The sequence below is a fragment of the Batrachochytrium dendrobatidis genome (assembly GCF_000203795.2).
Source record: "Batrachochytrium dendrobatidis JAM81 unplaced genomic scaffold BATDEscaffold_7, whole genome shotgun sequence".
Classification (NCBI taxonomy): domain Eukaryota; kingdom Fungi; phylum Chytridiomycota; class Chytridiomycetes; order Rhizophydiales; genus Batrachochytrium; species Batrachochytrium dendrobatidis.
In genome coordinates this window covers 852,262-869,291 of record NW_006281105.1, presented here as the reverse complement: position 1 = coordinate 869,291, position 17,030 = coordinate 852,262, and the positions used below count along the sequence as shown (strand labels likewise).

Here is a 17,030-nt window from a genome sequence, read left to right as displayed (position 1 = left end):
ATGATTTTTATGATTCAGCGCTGTTATCAAGGCCAAATAGTTTTTAGTTGAACCACGACAGTCTGGGCAAACATTTGACTAGCAGAAACACGGTTTTGACACTTTCCCTGAGCAACCCAAACTGACAGTTGCACTGATAGATGACATCGATCGTGACAGACATTGCGGGAAGAGTGAGTTGCTATTATTTCTACTTGATGGTCATCACTAATACAGTATCAACTGGAGCATCCCACAGTTGTGTCGAGTTATTCTAGACAAGACTATCTTCGTGACTGGGTTTGTAGAGTACTCTACAAATCCAATATGACTCTTGGATGTCTGTTGCAATCAAATCCATAGTCTACTTTTGCTATAAATGGATTGGACAATGCAGACTGATTTAGACTAAACTGGTTTCTTACTGACTACAATACACACCATGACTTGAGTAGGTTGTGAGCACCATTAGCGCAGTAGGATCATTCTACACGGAAATCAATCCATCAACACTATCAGGAGCCATTGATGTCGTAGTGGTAGAGCAAGAGTCTGGAGAGCTGGTTTGCTCGCCTTTTCATGTTCGTTTTGGAAAACTTAAGCTGCTACGACCCTCTGAGAAAGTGGTAAAGTGAATATGCTCTTAGTCAGCCTCGAATGGTCTCGTTACCATGGATCGCATTTCTGTGTCGGGACTGAGAGGGAATGCCAGTTCAGACTGGAGATCATTACATTGATTGAATGGCTAATATGCTTTATATCTGAATGCATGGATATAACTGATAGGTTGAGCTGTCTGTCAATGGCGTTCCTACACACTTTGCCATGAAACTGGGCGAGGCTGGTGAAGCCTTTTTTGTAGTCAAGTCTGAAGTAAAGCTTGATATTGAGTTGATAAACCTGCAAGTCATCCAATCGAGTGTTGTGATGCTAACTCGATTCCTATTACACATGTGAATAATCAACTGTTCCAACATGACGGAACATAGAATCCTGTGCCTTCTGAATATGCAACTTCACCCATTCCAACTCCATCTTCACCGCCTGATGTGGTAATGTTTTGGTTGCTTCGTTCTGCCGCACTGTCTTGTCAGATTGCTGTACTGTTACTCTCCCTATTTTAACCTTTTTTCCGTTGATTGTAGGGCAGCGACACATTTTATTTGGATCCACGATCCACTTCTTCAAGTAATGCATTGCAAGGCAAGCCATTCACTTGGCTCTGTATGGATAATGGTGGTCTGTATTAAAACCAGTGCGATTCTTGAATTCTAACTCTACCTTTATTTAGCAGATGTACCATCAGTCACTTCTATTCCAGCCCTTACTATAAAGGATCCTCTTGAATCTAACAAAACACCTGAACATTCAGCAGTATCAAATATTTCATTAGGAATGGCATCACAACCCTCTGCAGCCAAACATGGCGCACTTCAGACAGATACAGCATCGATTTCTATTACTTCTCCAAAACCCAGTGTTGAACTGATACGTGAATCTGCTGAATTGACTTTTCCTAAATTACCTACAGCAAAATCATCCGAGATGGGACCAAAAAGCTCACCCATCTCATTATTTACCTCGGAGACCAAAGGAGTACAGCATGTGGATATTCCTCATACAGCTACACATGATCATACCTTGAAAGTCAAGGATGTATCCGTGTCCCCGCCTTGCTGTGATCATTTCAGTGATGTTGGGGCCGAGTATGACACTTCACGAGCAATCATGGGCATATCACCTTCTAATGGATGGAGTTGGAGTTGGGGAGATCTTCCTGAAAAACGACCCGAACAGATTGCATGGGGAAAAGTCAATGCCACTGACTCTGTATTGAGCAGAGTTGATAGTCTTGAAACATCTCAAATACTAGAACCATTTGTTGCTGGTGAAGAGCATTTGCATGTTCGTGCCAGTATTCCGGTTTTAAAATCGACATATTATAGTCGAAATGATAGATCTGCTGTACCTACTGTCGCCTCAAATGATGCCACCGCCCCGATTTCTATTCCTTACATGAGCGGATCTGAAAAGGTTGATCAGTATCTTGCTAGCCTCCCCAACCCCATTGAAAACTCTCCTCCTCTCAATCCACCATTTCTCCAAGATGCTACTGGTAAGATTGGTGACGAAGCCATGTTGGCGTCACTTGTAGCAGCGTTGCAAATTACCGACAAAAATTCGCACAAGCCCACTGATGTTTCTCAGAACGACAGCAGCACACCATCATCTAGTCCAAAAACTGTCACTACAATGCAAATGAAGGAGCCATTAGCAGCAAGCTTTATTCCTCGCGTTGAAATGTCCATGTGTGGTAACATTAAAGATTTACAGGCCATTACTCCGGCAGCAGCCGATGCTATTTTCAGGAAGCACGCTGTTTCGTTTGACCTTTTTAATACCAACCCAAATGTATTGCTGGATCCACTGGCTGTATTCCAGCTTCATGGGTTGTATTTTACTTGGTCTACTATTGCACCACTTATTATGGCCAACGCTATGTTTGGTAAACCTTTGACTGAGGAAGGATTGAAAAAAGTCATTTTTGATGAAAAACCATTGTCGTCTGTTGCATCCAATGCACAACGCAATGCTACTTCGACTGGAAGGTGGTCTTGGTGGGGTCGAGGTGCTGCATCTACACCAACAGTTGGAGCGGTTCAAAATGTTTCCGGAGTAGATACGAAGCGTTCGAATTATGCTTCAGAAAAATCACGTTTGGCAGTAGATGGGAATTCAGTTCGGTCTACATCACCTACATCCGAGCCTGCCTTATCACCCAATACTCGTGCACATGATGACAAGTACCGATACGCAAAAAGCATGCGATTGACGTCAAACCAACTCAAATCACTCAATCTCAAACAAGGTATTAATACTATTACTTTCAAAGTGAACTCGAAACTACAAGGTGAAGCTGTATGTACATCCAATCTTTTCCTTTGGCACCAAAACGACAAGGTGGTGATATCTGATGTGGATGGGACCATTACCAAGTCGGATGTATTGGGACATATGTTTACCATGGTTGGACGGGATTGGACGCATGCTGGAGTAGCCAGTCTGTATACCAATATCCGTCGTAATGGGTACAAATTTTTATATCTGACATCAAGAGCAATTGGTCAAGCCAACTACACTCGAGACTACCTTAAAAAAGTGGAGCAGGATCGATTCCAACTTCCCGAAGGTCCAGTCATTATGTCACCAGATCGACTTTTACGTGCATTCCATCGCGAAGTCATTCTTCGCAAGCCAGAAGAGTTTAAAATTGCTTGTCTGCGAGATATCAAGCGTCTATTTGGAGATCGAACCCCTTTTTATGGCGGATTTGGAAACCGAATTACCGATGCTCTGTCGTACCGCAGTGTTGATGTACCCCAGTCTAGAATTTTTACTGTGGATCCCACTGGTGAGGTCAAACTGGAACTTATGTCCAACTACAGATCATCTTATTTGAAGTTACTAGACATTGTTGATCAAATGTTTCCTCCGTTGACCAAGTCATTGGAGAGTGAGTATATGGATTGGAGTTTTTGGAAGAACGACATATCACACGTGCAGATTGATATACCTGGTATAGCAGGCAAGCCAGGAGCTACTTCGCAAGAGTTGGAAGATGATCATCACGAATATGAAAATAGCGATAATGATGAAAATCCAGATGACGATGATTTGGAAAGGGAACATATGGAACTTGACGAGGATGGCAGGAGGGAAATGCTTGGACGCCATGGCAGTAAACTGCAGGATCAGCACGACCAAGAAATGATACTAACTCATCAAGAGAGCGAGCTATTGAACGCAGTCAAAAATACTCCGTTTTAAGACTTATCACGTCGATCTCCACATTGTGATTTAGTAATTGAAATAAAAACTCGATGCATTAACAATCTTGAACTCAGTAAATATCAAACTCATCGATTTTCATTGATAATCCTTCAAGTCTGCATGTGGTTTCTCGTGTCTGCTTGTCTGGGTAATCATGGATGGATTAGACTGCATCATGTCCTTACATTTGACATCAGCATTACCTGTTAGTCGAGGGATTATCATGACCAAGACTGCGTTGTGCTGACTAGTTTTTTATACTGTTTAGATCATCGCATATGGCTCAAGCCTGGATCCACTGTTACTATTGGCCGTAAAGGTACTGCCATGCTCTATAGTCTATCAACAGCTTGACTGTATTCAGAAATGCATTTCCCATCTGGTTGTCTAAAGTATATCATTAATACTGTTGAAAGCTAGGTGCTGACATCACTTTACCAAACCGGACCATCAGTAGATTGCATGCAACCATATCTGTAGCAACAGTATCTGAATCAAAACAGGTATTCAATTCATCCATCAACTACTATAAAGTCAAGTTTTAGTCCATCTCACTGAATACAAACTTAACCGTCGCAGTCTGTATCTACACACTCGTATCCAGCTGTCACTGTCACTGATTCTGGATCAAAATACGGAACATATATTGGTACTGCTGAGCAGCGAGTCAATGGGATACTAGAGCTGACGGATGGTCAAACAATTCGTTTCGGTAGTATCACGGATCATGTTTTATTTAGGTACAATCCATCTAGTTGCATACATCAAGTTGGAATATGAATTTTTAATTTTGGTTCATATTTGACAGACTTGTTCGTGAAAACCTTGTTGTTTGCACATCTGGTCTTAAAAGTCAGATGAGAACAAACACCAGAGCCATTGCTGCTGAATATGGTATATTGCTGGAATCATTACTGCATGACTCTTTATCCAAAAAATCAATGTCATTTTCATTCAACTCTTTATTGCTTTTTATGCAATCCTATTCACTGTATATAGATATTTCTGTCACGACTGTTTTTGGACTCGAGTGCACACATTTGTTGATGAACTATATCCAAATCACTGCAAAAGTGGTTCAAGCTCTAGCCACTGCAAGACCAATTATAAGCATCGATTTTATCAAAGCTTTTGCAACTGTAGATGCGATGGATTATAAAGCGCCAGATTCTTCAAAGTAAGCTTGATGGTTGAAATTGCCTTTTAAATATATTGACTTGGTAGCTGATTCCATTTTGTTGATATTGTTTATTAAATAGATTCTTGCCACCTCATGATCAACTACCATGGCCAAACGTGTCGTTTTTGGCTGATGAGCGGCGACTTGCTTTATTTAGTGGAATTGACTTTATATTATTTTCTCAAACAGAGGCAAGTTGCTTTGAATCAAGGTTTACGAATTGGGCTTGGAAATGGTTTATGTTATAAAGCTGATTTGTTTCTTTATTTTAGTTGAATTTAGTGAACGAAATCGTTACAGCAAGTGGTGGAAAAACACACATACACCAGTTTGCTGATCCGTCTAAACCATCACAGGCCGAGTATGCCGCACTGAAATATACCATGGAAACAACCCCACGCTTTTTGATAGTGATTCCCAAAGATCTACACATTGCAGCACTTACACAACCACTTCTTGGTGAACTTGAGAGGTAATTGTACGAGTTTTTACTATCTATAATTGAATATTGACATGTATATGCGTATGTTTAGAATGGGATTTATCAAGGCGTGTATTACACATGATCAGATTGCTCTTGCAATTGTATATGTTTCAGTTGAAAAAGCCATAGAAACCCCACGAATCAACACACCCATCAAGGCTAATACTGCAACAATAACAGCAAATGCAGACTTGCCTGAAATGCACATAGTAGACAATACGCCTCTTGCACGAATAAAAGGAAATTTTCCAGGCAATTCAGGACAGCTAAAAACATTGCATTCAATAAAGGCTATCCCGAAAATGGACTCAATACTGACCCCGCCAGCACCATTATCTGCAATACAATACTCTCCATCAATATATAGCAGTGTTGCTGCTTCTCCATCTATTTGTAGTCAATTAGCTACGGGCGTGATCGAGACTCCAGGATCGCTGTTTCAAAATACTCCCGTGGCTCGAAACTCGTCAACTTATAACATACGTTCTAAACCTTTACAGAATATATTTTCTTTGGGTTCTACTGTAGCCAAACAAAACCCTAATGAAAGATCTGTTGTTGAAAGTGCAAACGTGGTATTACCTCAAAAAGAACCAGTGCATTTGGCACAAAATTCTCGATTTCCTGCCTCGACATTGTCAATTGAAAGTGTTTTACCGAGTTTATTTTCTGGAAAAGTCGGTCGTCCAGCTACGGCCAGTGGCAATACACCCTCCCCTGTTTATTTACAGCGAATCACCAAACCCAAAAATAATTCAACTACTCCAGTGATGGCTGTTGATACCCCTTCAACAACTCCACAGGCAGCTATATCTCAGATGTTATCCATTGAATCTATTATCAACACTGGTGATAATGCGATTTCTACTGTTTTGACAAAGACAACTCCAGCAGCGTGCAATGTGAATGATCTCATGGATTTCATGTTTGATCCAGCAGAAACCTCAACCTCGAAGCAAACGAAAAACACGGCCATGAATGCAAACTCGGCTGCCAAATCAACAGATGAATCTATTGTGGTATCACAAGCTGCTTCATCAACAGTGTTGAGCATGCCTATATCTGATTTTAACAATTCAATGGTATCAGATATACCGTTATCTAATGCAAATGAGATGGCTCCATGTTCGCCAACAACACATTCTTTAAAGGTATTCATACAACCACAGCCTATAATAGCTGTACTACCCACATCACCTCCAAAAAAAGCACCGACAGCCATTCTAGTTCCCAACAAACGAGGCACGGATCTAGTTATGGATCTTTTTGATGATGGGCTGTCTGGGTTGGCACCAGTGAAAATACGCAAATTAGTCAAAAGTACACAGAATACGGAAAAGGGACTTGGCGCAAACGAAGCTGTCGAGTATAGTCTGCAATCACAATTTAGGCAGGAAATATCGCAAAACTTTGGAAGTGAGCATGGAAAAGTGACATCGTTTGCACAACGCCTTGGAATGACGGCACATGACTTGTGCGACCCATCTTCAAAAACGCCTATAGAACAAGATATGTCATCCCTACCACACATGGAGTTGGATGTTGGAAAAAAGCGGTTACCAGTTTTTACAAAACCTAATCAAGGCACACTTGAATCAACCCAAATCAAGCGCATAAAATCAGTAGATGTTCAATCAAAGTCTTTTGAGTGTATGACGAAAACAGCGACAGTGGCAGAGCCTTTTCAGTCTCGATCTCAGGCATCCAAGCCAATGGTGGATAAATATGCAGCACCACCAGCACTGAGTGAAAAGGGGATTCTTACGATTGTATCTGACACTACGCGGCAATTGAAGGAAATTAAAGTGGAGCAGCAGCGATTGGATCATGACGTAGTTATTACAACAGGCAGACAACCTCATACAACACCGACGGAGGAACTGTTGGTGATTGTCGAGTTTGATGTAGCAAGAAAACCTCCAAAAGACGCGGAACACGAGAAGGGTAGAAAAAACACCAGCGGTATATCCAATAAGATGGATAATACTTTGAATGGTTCGCACAGGCAGACTGAATCTATTGACAAATTGGTAAATTTTAAGCGGTTCCAGTCTAAAGGAAAGAAGCGTGTAGGTCAAGACTATTCAACACAGCACGGCAGAACGATTCTTGACATGTACATTGATTAATCAATACTTTAAAATTGCATCAACCAGGAGATTAAATCCATGCACTGACAATGCCAGCATCAATAAACATTTTGTCGATGATTCAAAAGTCACTTCAAGTGTCGAGTCAAGTTTGGCCAATTTTTTTCATTTTTATTTCGTTCCACTCGGCCAACTGATATTATCAGAGTAAGTAATACAACATAATCTAAACACAGTAACAAGAGTAGAAGGCCTTGGCGACAAGCAATCTATTACCATCCTTGCAATCCTGTTGAGACTGAGTGAAACTGGGTTTACTTTTTCGATATTTGAATCTAGGTTTTAAATCAAGAGACCATCATAATTCCTCAGCATTTGCCATCAACATTATTATATACACATACACTCATATGGCTGGAGATAAGAAACCCGCATCTTGGGACGAAACCCAGCGGTGGGCATTGGTTCACTGTGCTCTCAATCAGCTTCAGGTCGGAGAGCGTCTTGAAGGCTCGTTCAAGTCGTCAGAATGGGACCGCATAGCTCAAGACTTTGCTGCCATTACTCACAAGTCCTATATTAAGCAGCAGTTGCAAACCCAACTGGCTATTCTCAAGCGAGCCTATAGAGTTGTTCATGCTTTGCGCACAGAGCCTCGCTTTTTATGGGTCGATGGTCTTCCCACTGCCTCGGAGGACACTATTCAACAGTATTTGGCTGAGCATCCCGAAGCGACTCCGTATATAACCATGCGATTTCCCCTCTACGACGATCTACATCAATTGTTGCATAAAAAACTTCCTCCGCAGGACTTACTGGGTGTAGATATGGATAATCAGCGATTGGTCGTTGCTGCGGCTGCGGCGGCTGCTGCTGCTGCCGATATGCAATTACCTGGCAGTATTTTCAGATCTGAAAAAGGCAAAATCAATGGGTCTAATTCTGGTACTATTGGTAGAACTAACGGTGGATTATTGGAAATGCCTACAGGCTTGGTCAAACTAGACACTTCTACTAATACTACACATAGCAACAACTCGGAAGATGATGACGACGAAGTAGATCTGAGCGACTACATCAATGGATCTCCAACCTCTGCACACAAGACACGTAGTTTAACTGCTGCTGCTGCTGCCGCTGCAATGGCATCATCTGCAGCGCTTTCTTCTGCTGGGAAGCGTCATGCCGCACCTTCTCTTTCCAGATCTTCATCAATTCGCAACCCATCTAAACGGTCAAAAGCTGCTGTGGCAATACCTACATCTATAACGCCGCCTCCACCTGCTTCGACAGCAGCAGCAGCATCGCTTCTCATGGATTCATGGGCAGCCATAGCAGGTCAGCAAGCACTGCCCAATTTTTCTAGAGATCACTTTGCATTGGACTCTACTCAGTTGGCCATCAAAGCCTTTGTCGATGCATATGGACCAGAATACTCTGTCGAGCAGAGGCTGGACTATGCTACACATCTTCGCGATGATGCTGCAGATGCTAAAATGTTTCTCGTAATGGATGACGATTGCCGCAAGTTGATGCTTACTCGTTTTTTTCAGCAGACTTGAATTTCTACTAAATATACTGCAATGCTCTGACTCTTATATTGTCAACTAGCTTTAGTTTGGGGTTGCTTGAACCACGGTTGGTTGCCATGCATTGTAAAATAAGTCAAATCTAGAATATATTGGGGTGGTACAACATTAAACAGTTTATTCAAAACATTTTATAATAATGAGCAATAGACAGCACAGTGCAAAACTATCCCATTCCACGTTACCTATGAGTGGGTATTCATCCAGTAAAAACATAAAACTAGAAAAAGTAGACCAACAGAAAACTTGTCAAAAACAGCCTATAGTTTTATTGCACTGCACTCCATCTCAACAAAAGCCATCTGCTCAACCAACACGACCAACGACTACTTTATCGAGATTTTCCTCCCAAGTCTACACTCACCCTTCACACACATCAACCCGACTCGATACCTCGGAAATACCTGCTTCGACTCAAAAAAATAGAGCCATTAGATTTCCATCCAAAGTTCCAGCTTGTTCGTCTTTGGCCAAACTCGACCCGAACCATATAGATGATGAACTCGCTTTGCGCGAGTTTCTCGACACGCGTGGAGTTTTTGCAAATGATATTCATCAAGCATTTGAGCTACTCAGTCGAGACGGACATAAAATCACATCAGGAGATGTAAAACAATTTATGCAAGCTGATTTCTCTAATAGTGATAGTATGGAAGAAGAAATAGGTAAACTGATTAATGGATGGAAAGATGCTCAAACTCGCGATCAAATCACCCATATATTGATGAATCGTGGCATGTCAAGTATTCCTTGGACAGAAGCGTTTTCAGTAAGTATGGATTATAGTCTTATTCTCAAATGGTTATGTGGTATATGGAATAGATGTGATTGAGTAACTTGTGTGCTTTTCATATTGAACTCAAGTGGTTCCAACCAGGCGATCAAGGCTTGGATAGAAATGCTTTATTAAAATTAGCAAAACAGTTTAGCAGGCATGGCATGCCAATCAAACACTCTGATCAAATTCTTTTACAGTTGTTTGATAGGGATGGCGATGAATGTATTGGACTAGAAGATTTTAAGCGCATGACGTTGTAAATGCTGTAGTGCATTGTTTGACCTATAATTTGAACTACAATAAAATACTTGTCAGTTATGAAACGCCAATCTAGCTATAATCTAGCCATAATCTACTCAATCAATGCAAGCAAAGTTTAAAACAATGAAATGAAGATTCAAGACCAGTTATAGATAGTAGAATATAAACAACACCTGATAGTACCGTTTTAGTCGAACCTGTGCTAAATCCATTCTACTAGTTTGTACTTTTTCGCTTTTTTCACTTCCCTACGCAACAATCAAATGTCTGCAAGAAAGCCGCTGGAAATGTAACAAGTTTGTGGAAATAGGAAACAGCATACACAGGATGAGAAGGCAACTTCGTATTGATAGAGCACAAGACACTTTACTATTGGTGAAAGTACTTTGAAGAACTGAATGCCTTTTTGGCTCACAACGCTACAAACTCTATGAAACTCTCTTACCCAAAATAGCAGAGCATCTGGGTGGAAACGCTGAAGTCATTCAAACTGCTGTCAAGGAATACTTTCTCATTCAACACTGCAAGGCTGGTCTTGACGCAGATCTCTTTGATATTACATTTTCTCCAAAAAAGAGCGGAATCCAAACTGGATTCACTTGTAATGTCAACAATGGAACTCAAAGTGTTTGCTACTACATCAAGACACATCAATACGGACCAACAAAAGACAATATAAAAAGTATCAAACCACCAGATACAAAGGAGTTGTTTGTCTACAAGATTCTGCATCATATTGGAATTGGTCCTCAAGCTCATTTTATCATCCCATCTCGCGGCACCAAAAAGACTATCTACATTGCGACCAAGGATTGTCATTTGGTCTTATTGTCCAGCTTGACCAAGGATACAGCAAACAACAATGCTCTACTTCAATTGGATCTGATATCTCGCATCCTCTGTCTTCGTGATTGTGCTGACAACACTTCAAACTGTGGTCAAGTCGGTGAAAACCCAATGATTGTTGACTTTCGTATTGAAAAGCAGTCGCAGGGTTATGCCAAACTCGATATCCTGGACAAATTCTACGAAGGAAACGGTGAATTTCACTATTCTGGATTGATGGAAATCGCAATCAAAACTCCAAAAGCTGTCAAGATGGATATCATGAACAAGTCACTGCAGGAGTGGAAGTTGTTGGAGAATATCGAACGAGCTGAATCAGAGATCAATGGGTTGATTAAAAGATATGATGGCAAGATGAAATTTGAAAACGATTTACAACGATATGTTCAGGATCTCAAAACAACAGTTGCAGTTCTTATGAAATCTTGAAATAATATATGCAATCTTCTGTCTATGCATTTACCTTTAAATGTCGAGAGTTTTCATTATATTGGTATCAGGAAAAATGGAAGATGTGTAATATTACAACTGTAATATCTGAGCAAATCACTACCTGGATAAGAGTTGCTACTCTCAGTAACACTGCTTTGTAAGACAGGCTCAAACTAATCAATACATTTGGAAGTCATTGTGCGTATTTGTTGTCTAGAAATTAGTTTTGATACTTTCAGAAGTGGGAGGGGATTCGCTGTTGGAGAAGTTGCATTATCTGTCATTAATTCAGAAACACCTATCATGATCCGTATGCAGTGAGTTCCTATATGGATATCAATGCAAGAATCAACTATCATTTACAAGTTTGAATTGAGAACCAACAATCTTACCAGCAGATCAATGTCAAAGTACTTGCAAATTAGGCAATTCATTGGCAGGACCGTTTTGCTCTTGAAAACTGCTTTCTGACTTGAAAAAACTCAATAGTTACACCTTGCAAGCAATTGAATAGAGCCATTAATACCATCAAACAGCTCCTTTGTATCTGGTGGTTTGATACTTTTTATATTGTCTTTTGTTGGTCCGTATTGATGCGTCTTGATGTAATAGCGAACACTTTGAGTTCCATTGTTGACATTACAAGTGAATCCAGTTTGGATTCCGCTCTTTTTTGGAGAAAATGTAATATCAAAGAGACTTTCGTCAAGACCTGCCTTGCAGTGTTGAATGAGAAAGTATTCCTTGACAGCAGTTTGAATGACTTCAGCGTTTCCACCCAGATGCTCTGCTATTTTGGGTAAGAGAGTTTCATAGAGTTTGTAGCGTTGTGAGCCAAAAAGGCATTCAGTTCTTCAAAGTACTTTCACCAATAGTAAAGTGTCTTGTGCTCTATCAATACGAAGTTGCCTTCTCATCCTGTGTATGCTGTTTCCTATTTCCACAAACTTGTTCCATTTCCAGCGGCTTTCTTGCAGACATTTGATTGTTGCGTAGGGAAGTGAAAAAAGCGAAAAAGTACAAACTAGTACAATGGATTTAGCAGATTCAACTAAAACGGTACCATCAAATGTTGTTTATATTCTAGTATAAATGATATAAATTGGTCTTCAACATTAAAACATTTGATCTCGCCACAAAGTCATTGCTGGATTACTGTCGTATTCAAGCAGAATAAAACACCAAAAGTATCAAAGTACATGGTAAACAGTCAGTCTTTCCAATGATTGGTATCAGTTGATTGGGGTTTCTCTTTGTGATCAATATGGAAACAACAGTTACATTCTCATGACATGCGATCTGTTTTCTCAAACTAGAACAGGAGCGTATTTGAGAGTTTAGGATGCGACAAGGATGAATTTGTAGGCTTGAGAACAGTCTAATCAATATCTGGGTTGGAAACCTGATAGTTGTACAATGTAGGGGTATGAAAACAGAGGCCAAAGCGTATAATCTCATTTCAAAACTATAATTTGATTGTATATGAATGTTGCATCAATTAAGACTGTTCAAGTTGTTTCAAGAATGTGCAATAAATATTTGACCATTATTCTAAACCAAAATAGAGACTGCAAGATAAATACAACTTTTATTTTACGTGGATACAGTTGTAAAATATATGAACGACTCTCAACAGATTAACCAGTCGCAATACTTTGAACAGCAACAGCCTCTAGATACGCAGAGCCCAATGCTCCAACATACACCATCGTTTCAAAAAACTCAACATTTTCAGCAACCTCATAAATCCAACGGACAACGACCAGATGTAGCCATGAGCCGACAATCATCAATGTAAGGCAGCTATATCATGTTTGCGCTTGTTTCGACATGAGGACCATTATGGATATGGCAGTAAACAATGGATCAAACATGAGTTGACAATGTTGCTACTTGAATCGTATAGGAATGGAGGTAGAAAGGGCAGTTCAACAAACTCTGGATATCCAGTGGATAGTAGCATGCCACACTTGAAACGACCGAGAATAGAGGATACACCACATCCATACCAACCACAGCTAACACCTATGTAAGGCTTTGGCATCTATTTTGAGATCTTGGTGGATTTAATCATCATATCGATCCTACTGACGCTTGCTATGCTTTCAAATGCATTCGTTTATGTAGGATGGCCAAAGCAGCATCTATGCGAGGCATTTTATTATCTGGATACGAAGTGGTGAATGGACCATTTAGCGACTCTAAATTGCAACGGCGTCCGCCTCGACAAGTTCCTGTAGCAAACGAATTTCAAGCGGTATGATTTAAATCACGATTGAGCTCGAGGCTAGATGGAGTAAAAATGATAAAAACTAATCCTATTATCCAATGACCATGTATTGATAGAATATGCTATTACAACGAGAAGATCGTGAGAGAGAAGCAGAGGCAGAGAAGATTGCGTCTGAAGCAGGCATCACAACACTTGGCACATGGGAATCTGCTCCCGACTCCAAATTTAATAACATGATTATACCTATTCTACCACGGCCAGTAAGCATACCGCTGAGTGGAAGTACAAATACTTTAGCACCACCTGGTGGTGCAGGCTCAGAAGCTATTGGAGCATCCCAAATACCTATGCAAGACTTGCACGGTGCGAGTAGTGGTGGAACACCCTCGTTACACGATCTGATTATGAGCAGGAATATCTAGTCAACTCCTGATACACTCGAGTGTTTACATTATGTTGAATCAGCCAATTCGAGTGATTCTGACAAGACACGAATGACTGCAGCAACCAAACTTGAATGGTTTTCACTTTAATTTTGGGGACTGCCGCTCAACACAAATCTGACAAACATTCCAATAAAATTATTGATAATTTCGGCTAGTTAACACAACAGTCGGATCTAAAGTTAGAGCCAATATCATTACAGTTTTATCTCCGAGTCAATGACAGCTTCTCAACCGTCTGAGACTAAGAAACAATCTGCTGCTCAATTCACTTGGGCACAAGTGCATGCATCCGGAGATGCTTTTGCCGAAGCTGCTAAATCTTCGACTTCAGCAAAAGCAACCTCGCATGTAGCTGCATACATTGTTATCCAGAACAAAGTGTATGATATCGGTGGTTCGTTTGCCAATTGGCATCCTGGCGGTAATGTTGCTCTATCCCAGGCAAGTTTGATGCTCATTGGACTGCTTTATTGCATTCACATGGCTCTTGTTTTGATTGAATGGACCAGAAATACCAACATTAGCAACCGCCTCATCTACCCATTTAAAAGATTCGGTTTATTGAGCTGAATCCAAACCATGTTGTATTACTAATACTAATGATTGCATTTGTTTGTTTCAGGTCGGATACGATGCCAGTGGTATGCACTCGTCTATTTCACTGACAGTCATGAGTTGTAAGATTACTAACCATTTTTGGTAATCCAATACATGCATTTAGGTGCATTTGAAGCCATGCATGGACCCAAAGCAGTCTCCATGCTGTCCAAGTTCTATGTTGGAGAATTGGCTCCATCGGAGATCATCAAGCCCAGCGGTAATACTTTGATTCTCCACTTCACTTCCAATGCTTGCCAGTGCATGAACTGGGTCGACTTTTACACATTCAGCCTCTTTCTGCCTTTACAACCTATCCGGGCTCTCAGTGAGCCAATCACTGTTCAAGTGACACTTGTTGATAGTGAATACTGTTATCATTCTGACTCAAATCGTGTATAAATAATATTCCGCTCTTCCGCGCTGTCTAAAGGCTTTGGTCAGATCGCTAGAATATTGGTCTTCACCGTTTATCTATCGGTTTAACCAACTTTAGATACTCATTCATCCTTTTGTAAATGTTGCATTAGTCGGCTACTAACTCTTTTATTTTGCAGGTTTTTTGAATGAAGTCCAAGAGCTGCGCACCAAGATTAAACAAAACAACTGGAACAAGGCAGACCCTCTCTATTATGCCGGAAAGTTGACCGCTAATCTAACCATGCTTACCGTATCAATCTTTATTTTGGCAGCATATGGAAACAACATTGCTGGGCTGATTACTTCAAGCTTCATTCTCGCTCTGTTCTGGCAGCAGTCTGGCTGGCTAGCCCATGATTTCTTGCATCATCAAGTATTCAAAACTCGCTCTTATAATAATGCCATGGGCTATTTCATTGGCAATGTGTGCCAAGGTATGTCGGTGGCTTTGTTTTGCAACTGCTTGGGATGAGTTGGTATTGTAAATCTATTGTTGAATCTAATGCTTTTAACTTTAGGCTTTTCCGTCGCATGGTATTTTATTGGCTGATGCTTGATTTCAAAATGTAACAACAACTAACCCCGACTAATTTAAATGCTTCGCATTTCCCCAGGTGGAAAGACAAGCACTGCACGCATCACAGCACTACAAATATACACTCTAAAGATCCAGATATTGATACAATGCCTTATCTTGCCTGGTGGGTACATGATATTATTGGTGTATTTTTATCTACAATTATATCCAACTCATTCTTTGATACTATATAGGTCTGAACACGCAATTGAAGGATTTGCAGATATCAGCGATCAGAAAGTTGCTGAATTTCTTGTTCAGAACCAGCCTATTCTTTACTTTCCCTTGCTGACTTTTGCCCGTGTTATGTGGGCTCTTCAATCATTGACATGGAATATCCAGTCGACCAAGAAGTTTACCTTTCCCACACTTCCTGTTGTTGAGCGTGTGTGTTTGGCCGTACATTATTCTTGGCTATTCGGTGCTGCCTTTTTGTTGGTGCATCCCGTACGCGGGCTTGTTTGGATTCTTCTTGCTCAACTCTTCTGTGGTATCTTTCTGGCTTCCGTGTTTTCTCTTAACCATGTATGTTGATATTCTCTGTAAATGAGCTACTTTTTGTGCACAAATAGGCCATCAATTTTGTATTGAATTACAATGCCATTCAAGTTGCTTGTGGCTGACCTGCTTGATGCTGTTTATAGAATGGCATGCCTGTTTACTCTATCAAGGATGCTCAAAAAATGGAGTTTTACGAAATCTCCATTCGCACTGGTCGAAATGTCGATCCCACGCATTTCAATAACTGGTTCACTGGTGGACTTAATTTCCAGGTAAATCTCATATTTTCATATCTTTTGATCATACTTTGTACACATGGCTGACTCAAACTTGGATCTTGACCATTTGAATTGATTTTAAACATAGATTGAGCACCACATGTTTCCCACCGTTCCTCGCCATAATCTTAAATATGTTGCACCTATTGTGCACGATATTTGCAAACGACACAACATTCCGTATCATTGCACTGGATTTATGTCTGGCATGGGAGAAGTTGTGGGTCGTCTTGGCACAATTGCTCGTTTGGCTACTAAACTCCAAATCCAGCGTGCTGATTAAACTGTTCTTCATAACATTGATCCGTTCATCTCTTACCCTGCTTTAATCGTAATTGTTTCGATAAACAAAATTTGAGTTATATGCTGTAATAAGTATTTTGGATTGATTTAAAGTGAAAAGGTCGGCTATATAATTCATTTGTTCCTTGCCAAGTTTCAAATGAATTATCGTCAGTATAACAATGAATGATCCACTTTACAGCCGTATTCACATAAAATCGTTGCT

At 40.5% G+C, this 17,030-nt stretch overlaps 7 protein-coding genes across 7 annotated transcripts; 6 read left to right on the top strand and 1 right to left on the bottom strand.

Moving 5' to 3' along the window:
* Positions 1 to 140: 140 nt before the first annotated feature.
* BATDEDRAFT_89158 (phosphatidate phosphatase PAH1) lies at positions 141 to 3,867 on the top strand (the record flags this gene model as incomplete). Its single annotated transcript, XM_006679675.1, has 6 exons — positions 141 to 173; positions 435 to 605; positions 766 to 852; positions 969 to 1,031; positions 1,125 to 1,182; positions 1,274 to 3,867. 6 exons carry the CDS (start codon positions 141 to 143, stop codon positions 3,805 to 3,807), a joined length of 2,946 nt encoding a protein of 981 aa, XP_006679738.1. The 3' UTR covers positions 3,808 to 3,867.
* Positions 3,868 to 3,930: 63 nt separating this feature from the next.
* Positions 3,931 to 7,678, top strand: BATDEDRAFT_35282 (uncharacterized protein; the record flags this gene model as incomplete). The annotated part of the gene is made up of 9 exons (XM_006679501.1): positions 3,931 to 4,015; positions 4,079 to 4,129; positions 4,231 to 4,313; positions 4,390 to 4,550; positions 4,619 to 4,704; positions 4,810 to 4,987; positions 5,070 to 5,185; positions 5,273 to 5,462; positions 5,524 to 7,678. 9 exons carry the CDS (start codon positions 3,931 to 3,933, stop codon positions 7,601 to 7,603), a joined length of 3,030 nt encoding a protein of 1,009 aa, XP_006679564.1. The 3' UTR covers positions 7,604 to 7,678.
* A 73-nt stretch (positions 7,679 to 7,751) lies between these two features.
* Positions 7,752 to 9,154, top strand: BATDEDRAFT_37050 (uncharacterized protein). Its single transcript, XM_006679544.1, has 2 exons — positions 7,752 to 7,771; positions 7,903 to 9,154. The coding sequence occupies exon 2, from the start codon at positions 7,975 to 7,977 to the stop codon at positions 9,124 to 9,126; it is 1,152 nt and encodes a 383-aa protein (XP_006679607.1). The 5' UTR covers positions 7,752 to 7,771; positions 7,903 to 7,974; the 3' UTR covers positions 9,127 to 9,154.
* A 138-nt stretch (positions 9,155 to 9,292) lies between these two features.
* BATDEDRAFT_25523 (uncharacterized protein) lies at positions 9,293 to 11,467 on the top strand (the record flags this gene model as incomplete). Its single annotated transcript, XM_006679410.1, has 4 exons — positions 9,293 to 9,922; positions 10,018 to 10,187; positions 10,384 to 10,481; positions 10,647 to 11,467. 4 exons carry the CDS (start codon positions 9,293 to 9,295, stop codon positions 11,465 to 11,467), a joined length of 1,719 nt encoding a protein of 572 aa, XP_006679473.1.
* A 176-nt stretch (positions 11,468 to 11,643) lies between these two features.
* On the bottom strand, positions 11,644 to 12,451 carry BATDEDRAFT_25522 (uncharacterized protein; the record flags this gene model as incomplete). The annotated part of the gene is made up of 3 exons (XM_006679409.1): positions 11,644 to 11,795; positions 11,997 to 12,260; positions 12,415 to 12,451. 3 exons carry the CDS (start codon positions 12,449 to 12,451, stop codon positions 11,644 to 11,646), a joined length of 453 nt encoding a protein of 150 aa, XP_006679472.1.
* A 628-nt stretch (positions 12,452 to 13,079) lies between these two features.
* On the top strand, positions 13,080 to 14,125 carry BATDEDRAFT_35280 (uncharacterized protein; the record flags this gene model as incomplete). Its single annotated transcript, XM_006679500.1, has 4 exons — positions 13,080 to 13,264; positions 13,377 to 13,499; positions 13,598 to 13,727; positions 13,817 to 14,125. The coding sequence occupies exons 1-4, from the start codon at positions 13,089 to 13,091 to the stop codon at positions 14,123 to 14,125; spliced, it is 738 nt and encodes a 245-aa protein (XP_006679563.1). The 5' UTR covers positions 13,080 to 13,088.
* Positions 14,126 to 14,302: 177 nt separating this feature from the next.
* BATDEDRAFT_37049 (uncharacterized protein) lies at positions 14,303 to 16,989 on the top strand. Its single transcript, XM_006679543.1, has 9 exons — positions 14,303 to 14,590; positions 14,772 to 14,790; positions 14,871 to 14,966; positions 15,304 to 15,600; positions 15,685 to 15,700; positions 15,781 to 15,867; positions 15,938 to 16,268; positions 16,388 to 16,516; positions 16,611 to 16,989. Exons 1-9 carry the CDS (start codon positions 14,366 to 14,368, stop codon positions 16,803 to 16,805), a joined length of 1,395 nt encoding a protein of 464 aa, XP_006679606.1. The 5' UTR covers positions 14,303 to 14,365; the 3' UTR covers positions 16,806 to 16,989.
* The last annotated feature ends 41 nt before the right edge of the window (positions 16,990 to 17,030 follow it).